General features: G+C 39.8%; 1 protein-coding gene and 1 pseudogene across 1 annotated transcript in view; both read left to right on the top strand.

Annotated features, from left to right (window-relative positions):
- The window catches only part of WDR44 (WD repeat domain 44), a 97148-nt gene that overhangs the window by 14826 nt on the left and 60081 nt on the right, over window positions 1-22241 (top strand). The window contains exon 2 of the mRNA XM_036443428.2: window positions 20410-20443. Within this exon, the coding sequence (XP_036299321.1) occupies window positions 20410-20443 (34 nt within the window). The remainder of the gene's footprint in view (window positions 1-20409; window positions 20444-22241) is intronic.
- LOC118722073 lies at window positions 12576-13581 on the top strand (annotated as a pseudogene).

Raw genomic sequence — 22241 nt, 5'->3', positions numbered from 1 at the left:
GGAGGCACAGCCTAAGGCCCCCTGGCCTGGTGCTGGGGTGGTGGGCATGGCCTTTAGGTCCCCCAGCCTGGGCCAGGGCAGGGGGCATGCCTTCAGGTCCCCCAGCCTGGCACCAGGAGGGTGAAGCAGGCTCAGGTATCCCATCAAGCCCCGCCCAGAAGGGGGCATGGCCTGAGGTCCCCCAGCCTGGCACTGCAGCAAGGGGATAGCCTAAGGTCCCTCGGCCCAGCACTGGGGCAAGGGTGCACCTTGAGGTCCCCCATCAAGCCCTACAGAGCGGAGGGCACGGTTTCAGGTCCCCTGGCCTAGTGCTGGGGCAAGGATGCAGCCTGAGGTCCCCCAGCCTGGTGCCAGGGTGGGGGGCATGGCCTGAGGTCCCCTGTCAAGCCCCACAGGGTGGGGGAGAGGGAGCACACAGCCACAGGTCCTTGCTGATTGCTTGTTAAGGCTCTTTAGGGGAATTTGACCTCCCCTGTGGGTGCAGCCATCTCGTGTAACAGAAATCCCGCCTCCGCTGTGGGCATAACCATTTTGTGTTACAGACACTTCCCCCTCGCCTCTGCTGTGGGCGCCACCATCTTTGTGGAGTGATGGTCAATTTGCATATGCCCTCTTTATTATATAGGACTAGAGGCCCGTTGCACAAAATTCGTGCCCAGGGAAAGGGGGTTGTTTCTCAGCCCAGCCTGCACCCTTTCCAGACTGGGACCCTTCGAGGGATGTCCGACTGCCCGTTTAAGCCCGATCCCGGTAGGATCAGGCCTAAACGGGCAGTCGGACATCCCTCTCACAATCCAGGACTGCTGGCTTCCAACTGCTCGCCTGCCTGCCTTCCTGATTGCCCGTTACCATTTCTGCCTGCCAGCCTGATTGATGCTTAACAGCTCCCCTGCCAGCCTGTTTGCCCCCAACTTCCCTCCTCTGCAGGCCTGGTCACCCTCTACTTCTCTCCTCTGCCAGTCTAGTTACTCCTAACTGCCCTCCCCTGCAGGCCTGATCCCTCCCAACTGCCCTCCCCTGCAGGCCAAAGATGGGAGTAGCCATCTTTGACCACATGGGGGCAGCCATCTTGTGTGTTGGAGTGATAGTCAAACTGCATATTACTCTTTTATTAAATAGGATTATTATTCAATAGATACAATAGAGGCCTGATGCATGGGTGGGGGCCAGCTGGTTTGCCCTGAAGGGTGTCCTGGATCAGGGTGGGGGTTCCCTTGGGGTGTGGGATTCCCTGGGCTAGGAGCCTATGGTGGTTTGCAGGTCTGCCACACACACCTGCCCCCCATGACTCAAGTGGAGGCTCTGGTATCTGGGATTTTATTTATCTTCTACAAATGAAACTTTGTAGCCTGGAGCGAAGTGAAGCCTCCTGCTTGCTCCGTGATGGCGGCCATTTCTGTTGGAATTTATTTATCTTCTATAATTGAAACTTTATAGCCCAGAATGGAGGCCTGGGCCAGCCAGGGTGTGCGAAAAGCTTGGCTTCCTCCATTACCGGGGAAACCCAACCTTCCTCCTGCTCTCGGTGGCTGCAGCCATCTTGGTTAGGTTGATTTGCATACTTGCTCCTGATTGGATGGTGGGCGTGGCTTGTGGTGTGGCAGGGTGATGGTTAATTTGCATATTACTCTTTTGTTAGATAGGATATATTTTTACTGGCCCCAGAGAGGAAGGGAGAGGGGGAGAGAGAGAAAAACATCAATGATGAGAGAGAATCATTGATTGGTTGCCTCCTGTACACCCACTGGGGACCGAGACCAAAACCTGGGCATGTGCTCTGGTTCATAGGTAAATTCTCCACTACTGAGCTCACCAGCCAGGCAGATTCCTTTTTTTTTTTTTTTTTTTTTTTTTTTAAATGAATTTTTTGAGGGAAAGAGAGAAACATCAGTTTTTTCTAATTTAAATTCTTTATTGTAAAGTATTACATGAGTCTCCTGTTTCCCCCATTGACCTTTCGCCGCCAACCGAGAAACATCAATTTATTGTTTCACCTATCTGTACATTCATTGGTTGATTCCTGTATGTGCCCTGACCCAGAATCAAACCCACAATCCTGACACATTGGGAAGACACTTCAACCAACTGAGCTATCTTGCCAGGGCAGGTTTCCTTTTTTTTTTTTTTTTTTTTGATTGCCCTGTTAAAACATGCCATTTTAGGTTGTTCTAGGAAAATAAGATTGCCTAGCACTGTGGTTGGCAAACTGCAGCTCGCGAGCCACATGCTGCTCTTTTCCCCCTCTAGTGTGGCTCTTCCACAAAATACCACAGCCTGGGCGAGTCTATTTTGAAGAAGTGACATTAGAAGAAGTTTATGTTTAAAAAATTTGGCTCTCAAAAGAAATTTCAATCATTGTACTATTGATATTTGGCTCTGTTGACTGATGAATTTGCTGACCACTGGCCTAGCACTTAATTTTTCCTGTTCTTCCTAGAGTTTTCAGGTTTAGTTGGGATTGTCACTGTTGGTAGAACCCCAGCTTAAATAGGGCTATGAGAATGGGTGATGTACTGTCACAAATTATTTGAGTTTTAAAGGCCAGCAGATGATTTTCTCTCAGATCTAATTTCTTTGAGTACTGTAGGTGCTGCTTGACCCCCCACCTTCTATGGGTGGTTTCTTCCCTTAGCATATAGTCTAGAAAACTTACAATTCTAACTAATAAAATTAGTATATGCATTTCCATTCCAATGAATAATACTGCATACCAAATTTTAAGAACGATGTACTTAGAGCAAGATTTTAAAAATAAAATAGTATCACCCTAGGCAGTTTGGATAGTGTTGGCCCGCAGACTGAAGGGTCCCAGGTTCGATTCTGGTCAAGGGCACGTACCTTAGTTGAAGGTTCCGAGCATCGTACAGGAGGCAACCAATCGATGTGTCTCTCACATCGATATCTCTCTGTCTTTCCCTCTCCATTCTACTTTCTCTAAAAAATGAATGGGAAAAAATAAAATAAAATAGTATTTGTTCTCCAAATTTGAACTGTTTTTATTTATTTTTTTTGTAGGGTTTGGTTGGTTTTGTTTTTTTTGCTTATCTGCCTGGTCTAAGTAGGGAGAAAATCTTCATGTCAGTATTTTCTGAGCATGAGAACCCTTCTGATTCCTAATTAAGATTTAGCATTTTTGTGTTAGTCTTAGTTTGACACTAGATCTTCTTATTTCAGCTTGCTGGCCTTTAGAAAGCAAAACCATTTAATTACCTGCTTGCTTTAATGACTGGCTAAGGCTAAGTTATCTGCTCATATCCTGTTCACCTCAAGGGCCTTAGAATCTCAGCACCTTCTTTGTACAGGCAAGCTGTTCTTTGCTGTGTTTAATTCAGTTCCTTGAGGTGCTGCTTAAGCTTATGTTATTTTTATATTTTCCTGATGGCAAAGGTAAAAAGAAGGGGTTATAAACAAAATCGGGCCACGGGGTAATTCTCTGTTAAGCTCTTTGTAGTCACCTTCCTAAAAGAAAAATGTTTCCCGAGTCACCAGATTTATTCTAGCTGACTCACTCTGTATTCCCTCCTTTCATATTCCCTCCTCTTTACATCTTTTGGAGTCTTTCAAAAATTTTGCAACCTGACAAGAAGCTTCTTCAGAGCCAGCCACCTTTCTTCCTCAGAGCCTTAAAAAAATTACTCTTCTTACTAACAGAAAAATAAAGAAGACCTTGTTAATTCATTTTTCTGTGTGTTGTCCAATTGTTTTGGTATATTCTTTTTAACCAGTATAATGAGAAGTCAGGAGATGGAACTGTTAGTGTGAGATCACTCGATTTTATTTGTATAGTTCAGGAGGTAGGACTTTGAGTTCCTAGTTGTTGACTTTGAACTAGATGTCAAATGTTAGGTTTAGTCTCCCACTCCTTCCTCCCTATTCTCAGAAGGCTTAGAGTGTGTTTGTTTGTTTTTTGTTTGTTTTTTTGTTTGTTCTTTCAGATAACTTCAGGTAAGAGATTAAAACACACACACACACACACACACACACACACACACACACACACACACACACACCAAGCCCAAAAGGGCTGAGTATCTGTTTATAGCTTACAGGTGACAAACTAGAGATAGGATCTGGCTCTTTAAAACCACAGAAATTCAGTCGCCTTTATAAAAATAGACTTAAGCACTTGCACCATAATTTTTAGTCCTGATTACCCTAAAGCTATAGCATTTGAGTGATGAAACTGAGTTTAACATGGGCGCAGTGGTTGAGTGTCAACTTATGAACCAGTTGGGGTGCATACAGGAGGTAGCTGATCATTGTTTCTCTCATCCATGTTTCTCTCTGTCTTCCTCTCTCTCTAAGAAAATCAATAAAAACGTGTTTTTTAAAAAATAATAATTTTGCTTAGAATTGACATCAAGCAAATCTGTTTATAGTTTGTAGCATCTACCTGCTTTCCAGTGTTGATTATTAGAGTGTTTTATTGTACTTATTGTCCTCTTCTATTCTCTATGATTCTTCAAAGGTTTTACATAGGGATTGAGCTCTGTAAATTCCCAGAGTATGCTGGGATATAATTTATCTGGCACAGGAGAACTGAACTCATGTAGATTAGCAAGGAACTTTTATCTCCTGAATGCTTTGGGATTCAGTTTCTTCATTCTTACACTTTGGTTTTCCCTGTATGGTTTGAGTATCAGTAATCTTGAATTGGAAGAAAAAGAAGTGAAGCAACATTTTACATTATACTATTTATTCACATATAAGCAGATCTACACTTTCTTTTTCTTGTTTCTGTTGTGAATATAAATTAAAGAAAATAATTTCTCTAGTAATTTTTAAAAATCCTAGCACATTCTGAGACCAGTCTTCCTGATGCTGTTCTGATAGGTTTTTGCTATTTTCCTTGGATATGTATCCATTTCATCCCTCTAATTCCTTTTGTGTTTTCATTTAAAATATTTCTTATGGCATGTCACCATGGAGATGCAGTCAACAAAATTCAGACCATGAGAAATTCTACAGGATGAACAACCTAATGTGTTTGTCTGTTTGTTTGTTTGTTTAAGAATATTTTTAGAGCCGTTTTAGGTTCACAAAAAAAATTGAAAGGAATGTACAGAGACTTCTTGTACACCCTCTTCCCCTCAACACATGCCTAGCCTCCCCCATTATTGACATTCCCCACCAGAATGGTACATTTGTTACACTTGATGAACCTAACTGATATATTAGAGTCACCCAAAGTCCATAGTTTACCTTAGGATTCACTCTTGGTGGTGTAATTCCATGGGTTCAGACAAATATATAATGACATGTATCCATCATTATAGTATCATACAGAATAATTTCACTACCCTAAAAATCTTCTTCAAAATAAACATCCCAGTTCCTCAACACATGAACTGTAAGAAATAAAAGATCAAGGGCAACCTGTGAAAGAGACATATCAACTGGTGTGGACCTTATTTGAATATTGATTGAGATGAACCAACTGTAAACAAAAAAGTTAAACAATTGGGAAAATGTTGACTGTGTATAATAAGGAATTGTTAAATTTGATTATAGTACTGTGATTAAATCTTAAAGGAAAATATTTTCAGATATATACTGAAATTTTATGGGTAAAAATCAAATAATTTCTGGGATTTGCTTCAAAATAAAATGGCAGAGAAGTGGAGAGGTATTGATATTGACCATTATTGAGCATGGTCAGTATGTTGTACATGTGGGTTCATAATATTATTCTACTAATTTTGTATATGTTTGGACTAGCCATAATTAAAAGTCGGAAAACAACCCCAAAATATTTTTATGGTCATATATATTGTTATGGGCAGATTCAAGACTAAAAATCCAATCTCCTGATTCTAGTTCATGTTCTTTTATTATGTAGCCAAATTTACAACCCTTCTGCTTCCAGATGATGTCAACTTGCCCTTTCAGTCTTTGGAACCCCAAAGCCTTCCCTGGGAAATTTGTGGTGGTACTCTTAGATACTCAAGGCTTTAATAAATGGCCAGTTTCACTTGACTGGTTACTACCCATGTGAAACCATAAAGAGATATTAGAATTACTAGGGTAAGTCAACAGGCTACATGGGTTGTTATTAGAATCAGCAAAGTGACTTGGGTCCTAGTCCTAACTCTGCCTTTGATTTTAACATAAATCTAGGAGGTCAGGGATCACGTCTGCTTTGTTCACTACTTTACACCCAGTACCTACCCTACCACTGTGCTGGTACATGGTAAGCAGTAGGTAGATGTTAAATGAATGGATTCATTTAACCTTTCTTGGCCTCATTTCTTCACATGTGAAATGAGATAGTTGGTCTAAATGATTCTTATGTTTCCTTCAACACTAAAAAATATTCTTTCCTGCTGACTGATTTTTTAAATCCTTTTAGGATTTTGAAAATAATTAGTGGATATCTTTAACGCTAGATAACATCAATACCCTGTTTCCCCAAAAATAAGACAGTGTCTTATATTAATTTTTTTCTCCCAAAGTTGCACTAGGTCTTATTTTCAGGGGATGTCTCTTATCTTTCCATGCGCTAGGTCTTATTTTCAGAGGATGTCTTATTTTCGGGGAAACACGGGAGGTACCATGCTCACGTCTAACACCTGTGACAAAAACCCCACAGTTATACTGCATCCAAATCTCTTTTTTTTTTTTGCATCCAAATCTCTTAAAAATAGCCTACTGCTTGGCAATCTCTGTTGGATTGGTTTTGTTTTCAAAAAGTAAAGGAATACTATTCTCAATATTATCTTATTAGAGTGTCAAGTTTAGGAAATTCCAAAGTCAAACTAAGAGGGTTAATAAAATGTTGTGTACCTGGTATATTGACTGCAGTATTATGTCAGTTTATAAAAGATTTGACATTTTGTGTCTTAATCAATAAAGAAATTTAAAAAATATAAAATAACTCCAAAAAATAAATAATAAAATCCTCTGGGGGAATATTTTTAAATGTCAGGATCCCCAGAAAAATACAATGAATCAGAATATGTGAAGATGAAATCTGGCATTAAGGTTTGTGAACTACTTAAGTGGATTTATGAGGACTTAAAGGAGCAAAAAATTTAGAATTAACTAGTGCACTGAATTTCAAACTATTTCTAAATATTTGGAAACTTTTTACAAACCCAATTAAAGCAAACAAATTAAGTATATATAAAAAAGATTTGATATTTGCTTCCTATGGAACCTTGGTGGGCAACTTTTGGGTAAATTGCATTTATTGTCATCAGATCCAAATCCCAGTGACTAAGCACCTGCCTTTGTGAGTAATGCTCTTATTATTCTGATATCATTTTGCCTCAGGTATCTAAAGTTCACCACTGGATCAGGTCAGAGTTTATAGAAAAAAAATAATTCCTATATCATCCTTCAAAATCACCAAAGCAATGTTTTGAAGCTATGTAGATTTTAAAATAATGAATGTTATGCAAATATTAAAATGCCTTGGTAATGAACACAAATTCCCTAGCCGCAGAAGGAAAACTATAATTTAAAATGCTAAATAAATACTGACTGGAGAAAGCATATTTCACATTATTTTATATTCAAATATGAGTTTTCTTAAACTCATATAGTGACTGTGTGAAAATAATTATTTTTATAAAAATAGGATATAATGAATTGAAATATTCAATCTGTATTGAAAGCTACTGAAGTACTAATCCAAAAATAGCTTTTATTTTCAAAACCTGTGTGGAAACCACACTAAAAATTATTTTAGTATATATAAGCATGTAGTGGTTTTTTGTTTTTTAAAAATCAATATTTGTTTAAAACAGACTTTATAAATTTTTATTATTGATGAGAGAGAGAGAGAGAGAGAGAGAGAAGCATTGGTTTGCTATTACACTTACTTATGCATTCGTTGATTGATTTTTATATGTGCCCTGACCAGAGATGGAATCCACAATCTTGGCATATCAGGACTACACTCTAACCAGCAGAACTAGGCCAGGGCTTAACGCAGACTTTTGAAACTGTTTCAGAAATCGCTTATTTTTCATGTTTAAATTCAATAGTACCATTGATAGACATCATTTTCTTCAATTTCCTAAACTGTGCTGGAAAATAAAAGATTTACCGTACTGTGGTACTGTGTTTTTAATTATATTAATATGTAGAAAAATTTTATATATTAGGGAATCAAGGAAGCCTTGCCATTTTTAAAATCCTCACCTGAGGACATACTTTCATTGATTTGAGAGAGAGAAAAGGGGAACGAGAGGAACCAAGATGACGGCATAGGTAAACACCTATACTTGCTGCCTCCCACAACCACATCAAAGTTACAACTAAAATACAGAACAACTATCATCCAGAACCATGGGAAAGCTGGCTAAGTGGAATTGCTACAACTAAAGATGTAAAGAAGACAGCACACTGAGACTGGAAGGAGGTGTGGAGGCGCTGGTCCGGCACCTGGGTGTGCTGCTTTTTTAATCGGGAGGGAGATAGCCTCTGCAGAGGCCACCTTTAGGAGCAAGGAGTCCCAGCCCACACCAGACCCCCAGCCCAGGATTTCAGAGCTGGAGAAAGAAGACCCTACGGGCAGTAAGAACTACAGACTGTAAAACCAAGTGTGGATTGGGGCTGAGTGGACACACAGGCTGCTAGAGACCCAGCTGCTGTTCTTAAAATGCTGGCACCCAGAACTGAATTTACAACCTCCTGCTTGCTCTGAGCTCCAGTGCCCAGCGAGGCTCTGGGGGACCCAGATAGATACAGGGAGAAACTGGACTATCTGGCATCTGGGCAAAAATGTAGGGGAGGCTTTCTTCCAGACGAGGTGCTCACAGTGGTCATTGTTCCCATGCTGGGACCTCTCCAGTGCAGGGATGACTAGCAGACATTTCTGTTCATTCTGCCCTGGAGATTCCCTGAGACCCCACCCACCCAATTTACAACCCTATCCTAGCTGTGCACAGTGGCTTTTGCATATGAATGGCCTATTCTTTTTCAGCCTAAAACTGGTCAATCAAGCTGTAGCCTGGGTCAGGGAACCCCAAAACTATCAATAAAAGGCCCAAGGCTGGCACCAGTCTGCCTTTCTTCACAGGTGGGCCTTGTCTGGGCAATTCCAAACCCGATACAAAGAGGAGGAATCTACAGATCTCTCTGTAGCTCCTGCTGGGTGGTCCCAGGCAGTGGCTGACTTTGCACCTCCTTGGAAACACAAGAGCCAGTGTACCCAGTGGTCATTGTGAGATCATACCAGATTACAACTCTTCACATTCATAAGTAACACACTTAAAGGGCAGACTCAGTGAGCACCAAAGCCCCACTGAAGCAAGTCCTGCCCCATAAGGGTGACTCCTGTACAGCAACTCTCCCACTGTAGTTGCAGCTGGTCCCTACAGTCAATTGGCCTGGAGGTTAATTCCTCCCAATGATACCAACAGCAATCAAGGCTCAATTACAACAAGACTGTGCACACAGCCCACAAAGAGGTGCACCGAGAGTGTCCACCTCAGGTGATTGGGGAAGCTAAGCCACTGGGCCCTATTGGACACCTACTATACAAGGCCACTCTATTAACTCAAGGATACTTAGCAGCTCCCCAATACATAGAAACAAACACAGGGAAGCAGTCAAAATGCAGAGACAATGAAACATGTCACAAATGAAAGAAGTGAAAGAAAGCAAACTACTGGATATAGAGTCAAAACCACAGTTATAAAGTTACTCAAGAATCTTCTAGAAACCTCTGAGGAACTTAGTGAGACCTTCAAGGATCTTAGAATGCCAAAAAAAAGAAAAAAAAAAAGGACCAGTCATAAATTAAGCATACACTGACTGAAATAAAGAATAATATACAGGGATTCAAAAGTAGACTAGAGGATCCCAAGAATCAAGTCAATGATTTGAAATATGAGGAAGCAAAAAATACCTAACCAGAAGAGCAAATAGAATCCAAAAATATGAAAATAGTGTAAGGAGCGTCTGGAACAACTTCAAGTACCAACATCTGAATTATGAGGGTGCCAGAAGAAGAGAGAAAGCAAGATATTGAAAACCTATTTGAAGAAATAATGACAAAACTTCCCCAACCAACTGAGCCACACCTGCCAGGGCAGAGGATTAGCTAACCCTTTAAAGAGCTCTTACCTTTTGCAACAGCATGGATGGACCTGGAAAGTATTATGCTGAGCAAAATAAGCCAGTCAGAGAAATATAATTATCACATGATCTCACTCATATGTGGGATCTAGTGAACCAAATAAACTGATGATAAAAAATAGACCCAGAATCACAGAAGCATGAACAGACTGTTGAACCTCAGGGGTAAGGCAGGGGAAAGTGGGTAGGAAGAGACCAACCAGTGAACTTGTATGCATATATGCATAACCCATGGACACAAACAATGGGGTGGTGAGGGCCTGGGGGAGAACCTATGTAATACTTTCAACAATAAAGATTTAAATAAATAAATAAATAAATAAATAAATAAATAAATAAATATTAAACTGTAAGAAGCACATTTATTGTTTAAACTTTTTGTGTATCAGATATTTAGATGTCTCAGAATATTCTTAAAATATTCTATATGATAAAATGTTTGAAATGGAAAAATGAACGTTTGAACTTCTTATTTAGGTTTGTTAGGTTTTATTTAAAGCACGATGAAGTAAGTCTGGCCCATGGACCATATAAGACCCATGAAATCATTTGGTCTGACCCTGCCAAGCCATTAGGGGAGAGTTAGTTAAATGTTTGACCAAATATATAGCAGGCTAATTTTTAAGTTGACAACTTTGTATGGCCTGCAAATGAGGTTCTAAATACCCAAATGGCCCTTGGCAGATAAAAAGGCTCCCCACCCCTGATTTATAGTAAGGAATACCACCAGTACTTAAAGCTAATTTCTCACTTGTGTGGTATGTACTAAAAGTTGTTTTAAGTAGGCATTTGGACTTTTTCATGGGAAAATTACTCACTTTAACATGTGAAAAGGAAGAACTTAATTGCTCAATTTAGTATCTACAAAATATTTTGAAGGAATATTCTTCTAGTTAACTAGATGTATCAAATCATTACTGAACATTTATGAGAGAGAGAGAGAGATATATATAATATTATGTCCATATTTTTAGGGGAAATCAGAGGGCATAAAATTTAGGTAATTAATTATGGTATAAATTACATATTCATTCCAAACTAATCAAGGGTCTTAAAATTAAATTTTCTAAAATTACAGGAACTGTAAAAAGCCTTGCCTATGGGTTTTGCAGTTGGTTGGAAAGCCAAGAATAGAACTTAATTTTCTGGACCTCTGATCTTCTGTCCCCAAACTTGAACATGAATAGAGTCATATACCACTTACCTACAGGATATGTTCTGAGAAATTCATTGTCAGGCAACTGTATCATTGTGGGAACATCATAGAATACACTTAAACAATTCTAGATGGTATAGCCTATTACAGATCTAGGCTATATGGTATAGCCTATTGCTACTAGGCTACAAGCCAATATGACATGCCATTGTACAAAACAACATAACATTAAATCAAATAGAAGAGAAAATGATGCAATCAAGAGATGCGGTAATAAACACAACATGTAATAGGTTGATGCCAGCATAATAAGGCATACTGTTTTGCAGCAAACTTTTTTTTTTTACAAGTAGAAAGAGTATACTCTTAAAACAATGATAAAATTATAGTATAACTACCATATACCAGTAATATAGTCATTTATTCTCATTACCAAGGAATATGTACTATACATAGTTGTATGTGCTCTGCTTTTATATGACTGGCAGTGTAGTAGGTTTGTTTACACCAGCATCATCACAAATGTGAGTAATGCAATGTGCTAGGTAGGACTTTATGATAGGAAATTTTCAGCTCTGTTAATCTTACTAGAGGCCCAGTGCACGAAATTTGTGCACAGGGGTTGGGTCCCCTCAGCTCAGCCTTCACCATCTCCAATCTGGAACTCTTGGGGGATGTCCAACTGCCAGTTTAGGCACAATCCTGGACTGCTGGCTCCTAATCGCTCACCTGCCTGCCTGACTACCTGGTCATTCCTAACTGCCCCCCCCTCCCACCAGCCTGATTGCCCCTCACTGCCCTTATATGCTGGCCTGATCACCGCCAACTGTCCCCTGCCTGCTGGCATGGTCGCCCCTAACTGGCCCCTCCTGGCCTGTTTGTCCCCAACTGCCCCCCTGCTGGCCTGGTTGCCCCCAACTGCCCCCTCCCCCCACCAACCTGGTCGCCCCACGCAGCCTGCTTCTTCAGTCATTTGGTCGTTCCTCACTAACCCCCCTGCCAGCCTGGTCGTAGGCAGCCATCTTGTGAAGGCATGAGAGTTGCTTTGCCTATTACCTCATTATATATTAGGAACATTGGTGGAAACATAGTTATGAAGTGCATATATGTAGTTTTCTTTAGGCAACACTATGAATAATATAATGTTATCTCTACTTTGAAGTTAGATACTATTACAGACTATAACAGATTTACAAAGAGGAGTTGAGGGATTGTGTAGGGATACCTAGAATTTTTGACAGCTCTACTTATTTGGCTGCAACTTCTTTGGTGGTAATGATCCTCTGATACAATTGGAAATAAGTAATCACTTAAGCTGCTTTTCAGCTGGAACCATGGAGGGTGCAGAAGAGAAGAAGGTTCCTCCTGTGCCAGAAACCCTCAAGAAAAAGTGAATGAATTTCACAGAGCTGAAGATCAAGCACATGAGAAAGAAGTTTTCCCAAAAGATGCATCAAAAGGCAAAAAGGGCCGAAACTGGTTTGGCTCAGTGGATAGAGCATCGGCCTGCGGACTGGAAGGTCCCGGGTTCGATTCCAGTTAAGGGCATCTACCTTGGTTGCGGGCACATCCCCAGTAGGGGGTGTGCAGGAGGCAGCTGATCGATGATTCTCTCATTGATGTTTCTAACTCTCTATCCCTCTCTCTTCCTCTCTGAAAAATCAATAAAGTATATATTTTTTAAAGGCAAGAAGGAAGCTCATGTATGAAAAAGCTAAGCACTATCACAAGGAATACAGGCAGATATAAAGAAAGGAGATTTAAATGGCTAGGATGGCAAGAGAAGCTGGCAACTTCTATGTACCTGCTGAACCCAAATTAGAATTTGTCACCAGGATTAGAAGTATCAGTGGTGTGAGCTCAAAGGTCCGTCAAGTGCTGCAGCTTCTTTGCTTTTGCCAGATCTTCAGCGACACCTTTGTTAAGCTCAACAAGGCTTCAGTTAACAAGCTGAGGATTTTGGAGCCATATATTGCATGGGGTTACACAAACCTGAAGTCAGTAAATGAATTGATCTACAAGGCAAAGTCAACAAAAAACAAATTGCCTTGACAGGTAACTGATTGCTCGATCTCTTGGTAAATATGGCATCATCTGCATGGAAGATCTAATTCATGAGATCTACACTGTTGGAAAGCACTTCAAAGAAGTAAACAACTTCCTGTGGTCCTTCAAGATGTCTTCTCCATGAGGTAGGATGGAGAAAAAGACCACACGCATTTCGTAGAAGGTGGATATGCTGGTAACAGAGAAGACCAGAACAATAGACTTATTAGAAGAATGAACTAAGGTATCTACCATGGTTATTTTTGTAATTTGGTCAGTTAATAAACTGAGTCCTTTAAAATGGGAGAGAAAAAAAAGTAATCACAAACTATCCTCTGGGGAAAAATAAATAAGTGCCATAATGTCCACAATAAAATAATGTACAAAATTTCTCATGGGGAAATCCTCACTCAGAATCTGTGGATTCTTTACCATGCAATTCAATTTTTATTGTATTTTTGTTTTTGTTTTCTTAGAAAGGAAATATATTTTAAAATATTTTATTGAATTTATTGGGGTTACATTGGTTAATTAAATACGTTTCAAGTATATAATTCTATAATACATTATCTATATGTTGTATTGTGTGTTCACCACCCACAGTCTAGTCTCCTTTGCAATTCCGTTTTTAAAAACCTGGTTTCCTAACTCAGTGCAGATCAGAAGCAAAAATTAGAAATGGAGGAGGCTGCAAAGCTTAAAAGTGGGTGCTTGGCCAGTTGTAAGAAGTGACCACAAATAGAGGAAGAAGATGCAAAACACAGACACTCCAAGTTTAGTAGCCTAGGGTCCTGTAGTGTGAAGACAAGTCCCCTGCACCTTAGGGCCCCTGGAGGTCATTAGAATATTAAAATATAGTGTAGTATTTGAGCATGATAATTATTCTGGGTCAATAATAAAGGGGCCATTTTGTATCCTCTTTTTAAGAAGAAAGTATTTTCAAGAGGGGAAAAATACTGAATAGCAAGGGTTATCCTATAATGTACTTATTTACAACCTGTCTTTGAAATTTGGAATTTAAAATATGTTAAGAAGTTTGGCATTCAAAGAGAAGTTTCATTTCTGGACATTTTATTTATGGAATATTTTATTTTATTCCATAGTAGTGCCAAATCAATTAGGCATTAATTGTAGTTGTTAAAGAAGATCAGGATTCAGAGCCTTTGACTTAATTAGTTTAGTCCAACCCAAGCAGCACTAATTGCCTTTATTTTGGTGCTCATTCATAGCAGCACTTAAAATCTTAATATAAAAAAACCCTCGGTTTGTCACATCCGCAATGACCAGGACACTCGATTGTTCACCAGGCTGCGCACATAGCAGGTGAATGGGCTGAACTGATGATGTTTTGAGAGAGAGATGGGGCAGATCAGCAGTGGCGTGGCAATGGCTGCTGATGAGGCCAGGAGGGAGCAGCAGGGTAATCAGCCAAGCCTCTCCAGCAGCCTGGGAGCCTGCTGATCAGCCCTGCCTCTATGATCAAGTCCAGAGATGCTGACTGGCATAGAAACTGACCAATCAGAACCAAATCTGGCTCAATCATGAGGAGCCAATGGCTGCCTAGGAGGCGGAGCTTTTGACTCTGACTGGCATAGAAACCGATCAATCAGAACAAATTGTCTGGCAGAGGAAGGCAGTTGGAGCAATCAGACCTGCAGAGGAGGGCAGTCAGGGTGCAAGATCAGACCAGCAGGCGAGGACCATTGGAGGCAAGATCAAGCTGGCAGGGAGGGCAGTTAGGGGCAATCAGGCCTGCAGGGAAGGGCATTTGGTGGCGAGATCCGACTGGCAGGGGAGGGCAGTTGGGGGCAACCAGGCCCACAAGGGAGGGCAGTTGGTGGGGACCAAGCCTGCAGGGGAGGGCAGTTGGGGGTGACCAGGCCTGGGGGGGGGGGGCAGTTGGGGGCGAGGTTAGTCCGGCAGGGGAGGGAACTTGGCCGGGAGGTCAGGTCAGCAGGGGAGGGCAGTTGGGGGCGAACAGGCCAATAGGGGAGCAGTTAGGTGTTAATCAGGCCGGCAGGGGAGCAGGCAGAAGCAGTTAGGGGCAATTAGGCAGGCAGGCAAGCGGTTAGGAGCCAGCAGTCCCGGATTGTGAGAGGGATCTCTGACTACTGGTTTAGGCCCAATCCCACAGGGGTCCCAGATTGGAGAGTTTGCAGGCTGGGCTGAGGGACACACACACACACACACACACACACACACACACACACCGTGCACAAATTTCATGCACTAGGCCTCTAGTATTTTAATAACCATCTTTTAATACCTCGAAAGGAAGCAATATTGCAAGGTTTTTGGAAGAGTGAGTGCTAGAGTCAGACTGCTTAGGGTCAAATTCTGGCCCTAATATTTACTGGCAGTACAATTTAAATTACTTAATCTGGCCCATGCCTCGGTTTTTTGTTGTGTAAAATAGCAAAGGTAATATAACTATCTCAGGAAAGTTGTAAGGACTAAAGCTAAAGCAAGTCAAGTCTTAGCACAGTTTTTGAAACCTTGCTTTATACAAGGACCCTATTAGGAATGTTCCTGTGGGAATACTAAATAATGATTTACTGTTTCTTTCTGTGAAGTGAATTGTTCTTTTCTCATCTTTGCACATGATACAAATCATTTTTGCCAAATTTTAATGTTATGAACATGCTTTTACTTTTTACTTGATGCTAATGCTCTATAAATGGATCAAAAATATCTCACAACAGAATTCTGCTCTTACAGACTACCCTGTTAGAGACAATTTTAGGCTTATTTAGACTAGAAGAAGTATAGAGGTCTGAAGTGTTTTACCTACCTAACAAGTGCTTAACCATTCAGTAACATTTAAAATATATTTTGAACATGAGTGTCTTTGTAATTAGTTTTTTGTTAATGACCTCAACAATGCAAGCAGGATCCCATACATCAGCTCAATATAATCTGTTTTGTTTGTTCGTTGTTGTTGTTGTTGTTTTTCATTTTCTCTGTTAACTGGGCTGGAGCTTGACAGGTTTTCGGGTATCTTTTCTGTGTTCCAGAAATTGACCTCAGACTCCCCACTACTGACAGACTGCCAAAGTGACTTGGAGAAACTTAGTGAAGTTCATCATTTGAGTTTCAATGGAGCAATTCAAAGCTGCTGAAGAAACTACTATTATGTGTGCCCCATGTATTCTCTCAATCCTTGTAGTATTCCTGTGAAGCAGGTGGTTTTACTCCCTTTTACAGAGGAGAAGACTGAGGCCTGGAGAAATTAATTTGGTCAAGATCTCACATAGGGTAAATGGTAGAAACAATATTCAATAAGTTAATCTGTTCAAAAACCCATGCTCTTTTCACTGTGTCCTCTTGTCTCTCAAAAGGAAGTATAGTGGGCCCTGACCAGTTTGACTCAGTGGATAGAGTGTCGGCCTGCGGACTGAAGGATCCCAGTTTTGATTCCGGTCAAGGGCATGTACCTTGGTTGCGGACACATCCCCAGTAGGGGGTATGCAAGAGGCAACTGATCGATGTTTCTAAACTCTCTATCCCTTCCCCTTCCTCTCTGTAAAAATCAATATTATATATGTATATGGAAGTACAGTAGAACCTCGGTTGTCAAACTTATTTCATTCTGGAAGTCTGTTCAAGAACCAAATCATTGTTTCCCATTAGAAGTAATGTGAATTGAATTAATCTGTTCTAGATGCCCAAATGATTCCTTGTTTTAGCCTTTTAAAAAAATATTTATTTCAGAGAGGTGAGAGGGAGAAAGAGATAGAAACATCAATGATGAGAGAGAATCATTGATCATCTGCCTCCTGCACATCCCCTTCTGGGGCTCAAGCCCACAACCCAAGCATGTGCCCTTGACTAGAATTGAACCTGGGACCCTTCAGTCCACAGGTCAACACTCTATCCACTGAGCCAATCTAGCTAGGGTTAGCCTTTCTTATATACAGTACATGTCTAATGTATTATTTAATCTATAAATAAATACTTTAAAAACAAAAAGGACATGAAATGTAAATGAAAATTTAGTAAGAAAAAAATACATTAAATTTTTTTTTAAAAATTAAAATTTAATAATAATCAGCAGCAGAAGCATAAAAACACAAAAATATTCACAGCACACTTTCCTGGGATGTTAACAGCACAATATTTAGTGGTAAACTGACTCAGACTCTCCTTTGTTGCCCAAGAGACACGGGACTGTGCATACAAGTATCAGCATAAAAGGGTTGTCAGGTTGAGAGGCGAATTGTTCAAGATGGGAGATTTTTGAGAACTGAGGTTTGACTGTAATTGCTCTTTGTAGTTTGTACACAGCCATATGTAAAGCCCCACCAGAAGCAATCTAGAATATTTCTATGTGTGTCAACAATTGGCTGATAACTTAGATCTATGAATCAACAGCCAAAAAGTGCTCTTTATGGAACCAGTTACATACAGACGATAAATGTGGCTCCCTATTCTGTTTATTTGTTTTTGTTTCTTTAGAGAGGCATCTAAAAATTTGGTCAGATTTTTCAAAATACGGGATATGGAGAAGGCAGATTTTTTTTCTTCCCGTTTCTACTTTACATGGCGCTTATGTTTTTTAAAATTTTATTTCCTCTTACCTCTGTGCCTCTATAGCAGGTGAATTTTTCCCCATATTGGCATTTAGAATATGTGCCACATGGATATTTGAGCCCTCTTTAAGATTTTTGTTTTTCCTATTTTTGTTGTTTTTTTTTTTTTCAATGTACTTGTATTATTGTAGCTATCCTTTGTGTGGAATTTCTTTTTTAAAAATCTGAGTACTTGGTCCTAATCATCTGGATAAACATGATTTTGTTACATAGTAGTATAGGTTTTCCAGAGAAGCCAAAATTAGGAATATAAAAATTATCATTTCTGGAAATTGTCCTTTGTTAATATGAAATTATTTTGTCCAGGCAACAATTAAATGGGCATGCATCATTTTATACAGCTATCTTTGTAAAAATGCACCTCAATCCCCCCTAAACTAGAATTATGTTTTATTCATTTTCATATCTCTAGTCCCTGGTACATAGTAGGTATTCCATAAATATTTGTTGAATATAGGAGTTTATTTTCTGTTAAATCGCAAAAGTAATTTTTATCACACTCATGTTTTGATTAAAGGTGAAGGATTCCTCTGCTAAACATGGATTACTCAGTGTGGCATGTGAAGAGCATGGTAGTAGGACTCAATGCTTTTCTTTGTTTTGCCCCTAAATATATGACTTTGGGGATAGTCACTTAATCTCTTGCCACCTGAATTTTTAACTATAAACAGAATCTGTATGGTAAGATTATCTTGAAGATGCCTTTCAACACAAAGTTGTATCATCTGTGATCATTGCATTTTAACAAAAAAATTAAGAATGGCATAGTGATATTACTCATTTAAAAGTGTTTCTTACTGCATAACCCTAAAATATACTAAGCAGCTATAATGGAATGTTTTGTGGTGAATATCAAACTATTTCTATTTGAAGAAAATGTGGCAGGGATGTATGAAAATAATTGGTGAAAATTTACTTTTAAAAATTATTATTCCTGGAATAGTCTGTTTAAGAATAGAATATTGCTATAGTAGAAAAATTAGCTGGGAACAAAACTGGTTTGCTCTCTTCAAAAGCACTGTACAGCCGAAACAGGTTTGGCTCAGTGGATAGAGCGGCAGCCTGTGGACTAAAAGGTCCCAGGTTTGATTCCGGTCAAGGGCATGTACCTTGGTTGCGGGCACATCCTCCGTAAGGGGTTGTAGGAGGCAGCTGATCGATGTCTCTCTCTCATTGATGTTTCTAATTCTCTATCTCTCTCCCTTTCTCTCTGTAAAAAAATCAATAAAAAATATATTTTTTTAAACGCACTGTACAGGTCTAATACGTAAAAAACTGTATACATACTGCAAATCAAATTAAGACAACAATGAGATATACTTTTGTCTATCAAATTTGTGAAATTTTAAAAAACTCATTATTAGCAGGGATACTAAGAAACATGCACTCAGAAAAGTAGGAGTGTAAATTGATACAACTGTTATGGAGGGCAATCTGAAAGTCTCTCAAAATGCTGAACATTTGGCCTGCAGTTCTACTTCAAGTGAAATTTATCTTAAAGAAATTTATCATGGGAGAGTACAAAATTTTGTTTACAGAAATGCTTATTATTGTCATACTAGAGGCCGGATGCATGAAAATCGTGCAAGAGTAGGTCTTCCTTCTCCTGGCTGCTGGCATAGGCTTCCCTCTGCCATCTGGGACCTGGGCTTTTCTCCAGTCCTGGCTTAGTCCAGAAGGACTTCTGGAATGATGTCCAGTCTAATTAGCATAGTACCCTTTTATTATTATAGTTATATGGTGGAGCAAAAGTAGGTTTACAATTGTGAGTACATGAAACAGTTTATTCTTACATTAGTATTTTATTAATTACTAGAGGCTTGGTGCATGAAAATTCATGCACTGGAGGGGGTGGTCCCTCAGCCTGGCCTGCCCCCTCTCACAGTCTGGGAGCCCTCAGGGGCAGGAAGCCACCTGGTGATCAGGGGAAGGTAACACCCCCATCACATCTCTGCTGCTGCCACTGCTGGAGCTTAAGCCTCACATCAAAGGCTTGTCTGCGCCTTGGGCTGGCCCTGGGAAGCTGGAGGGCTGAGGGGACTGGGGGACTCCAGAGGCTGTGTCGCGCACTTGCCACCCCAGTGGGGCTGAGGTGACTGGGAGCTGCAATCTTGTGGCTGTGGGCACCGACATCTTTGAGGGCATGGCAGTCAATTAACATATTCTCTCCTTATTGGCTGTGGGCACCACCATCTTTGTGAGAGTGTGATGGACAATTAGCATATTCCCTCTTTATTAGATAGGATTGTATTATTTTTCATATGAACAACTGTAAACCTATATTTGCCCCCACCCTGTATATATCTGGGAAGACAAAAAGTACTCAAATCTTTATGTGGTAAGATTATGGGTCAGTTTAATTTTCTTCTCTTTTTTTGTGAATTTACATTTTTCTATATGCACAGGGACTTGTTTCAACCACAAAATACATACATGTTTTTAAAAATGTGAACTTGTCTTTAATAAGTATATAGAAGTATTTTCTTTCTCACCTGCACTATTCAATGCCACCTTGCTTTTATTTCTGAACAGGTCTTCAGAAAAGATTGGAATTTCAACATTAAAGGTAAGTTATACTTTCTGAAAGTTATGTTTCTACAAATAATGTGCACTTTACATTCATTTTTCTCTTTTATGTTATTCTTCATTTTCTTGCTTTTGCTTTCTGTTTATTATTTTTTGCTAAGTAATATTGTCTTTGTGATTAGATAGTAAAATAACTAATTATATATTGTGTTATATGGAAGGACTATAAGTATTTTTTAGATTTCTAATTTTATTTGGTTTATACTTTTTAGAATAAAACACTATAAAATACTTGTATTTGTGTGTGTGTGTGTGTGTGTGTGTGTGTGTGTGTGTGTGTGTTTTAATTGCAAAAGTAATACTTGCATGGCAAAAATGTGTAGTAACCAAAACACTTGTATACTGCTTATGGGCATCTATATTATCATCATTACCATACATAAAAAAATCAATCCCAGCGTTATATCTAAGCGAAAAGTTTGGTATAATGTCATTATATCACTGAGAGCTATTTTAAGTACAGGAATATCACCAAATACATCTTCCTTGATTTTGATATTTTATATCAAATGGGATATGTATGTGTGTGTTGTGTTTGTCTAGACATATGTATCTATAATCTCAAACATGCTTTATTTTTTCCACTTCCAGTGCCCCTACCTTCTTTTCTTCTTTTTATACACATCAGTCTCTTTGATAAATAGTGGTATATTTATATAGAATATTCCACAGCAATGGATATGAATGAATTAGTTTTATACAATAACATGGATGAATTTTAGCACCATAGTGTTAAATGGGGGGTGGGGGTGGAAACAATTCACAGAAAAATAAATGCAATCAGAGTCCATTTATATTCGGTTCAAAAACATGCAAAATTAAATAATATATTGTTTAGAATTACAAGCATAGTCAAACTATAAAGAATAGCAGGAGAATGATAAACACAAAGTTTAGGATATCAGACATCTCTAAGAGGCAACAAATGTAATGGAAATGGAAAAGTATATACAAGAGACTTGAAAACTAATAGTAACAATGTTCTTTTTCTTAAATTGAGTGCTTAAGAAAGGTTACATTGTAATTCTTTATTCCTTATATTTTATAAAAATTCTTTTTTTAAGTAGTATACATACATGTTTAAAATTTTCTCAGTGCAAAAGTAGATAAACAAAAATGTAACTCCCTTCCCATTCCTCATCTTCTCAATCCCCATATCCAGAGATCATTGCTCTTTATTATGCTTCCTAGAGGTCTGATGCAAAAAATTCATGCAAAGGGCTCAGCCCTTGCAACCCCAGCTTTGTCCAGAAGGATGTCTGGAAGATCGTTTGGCTGTCCAGTCTAATTAGCACATTACACTTTTATTATTATAGACTAGTGGCTCGGTTTGTCCCTCAGCCCAGCCTGCATCCTCTTTAATCTGGGACCCCTCGAAGGATGTCCGACTGCCTGTTTACAGGGTTCGGGCCTCAACCGGTAGTAGAACATTCCTCTCACAATCTGGGTCTGCTGGCTCCTAACTGTTCACCTGCCTGCCTGATTGCCCCTAACCACTCTGCCACTGGCCTCCTCACCCCCAACTGCCCCATGCCACCAGCCTGCTTGCCCCCAACTGCCCCTTGTGCCAGTGTGCTTGCCTGCAATTGCCCCCTGCCAGACTGTTTATCCCCAGTTGTTCCCCTGCTGGCCTGCTCACTCTAAACTGCCTCCCCTGCTATCCTGATCACCTCCAGCTGACCCCACTGATGTCCTGCTTGCCTCCAACTGGCCCCCCTGCTGGTCTGCTTACCCCCAATGGCCCCACCCCCACCAGCCTGATCACTCACAACTGCTAT

The sequence above is a fragment of the Pipistrellus kuhlii genome, unplaced genomic scaffold (assembly GCF_014108245.1).
Source record: "Pipistrellus kuhlii isolate mPipKuh1 unplaced genomic scaffold, mPipKuh1.p scaffold_m20_p_19, whole genome shotgun sequence".
NCBI classification, from domain to species: domain Eukaryota; kingdom Metazoa; phylum Chordata; class Mammalia; order Chiroptera; family Vespertilionidae; genus Pipistrellus; species Pipistrellus kuhlii.
The sequence above is the reverse complement of the archived record's forward strand: the minus strand, read 5'-3'. Positions and strand labels throughout refer to the sequence as shown.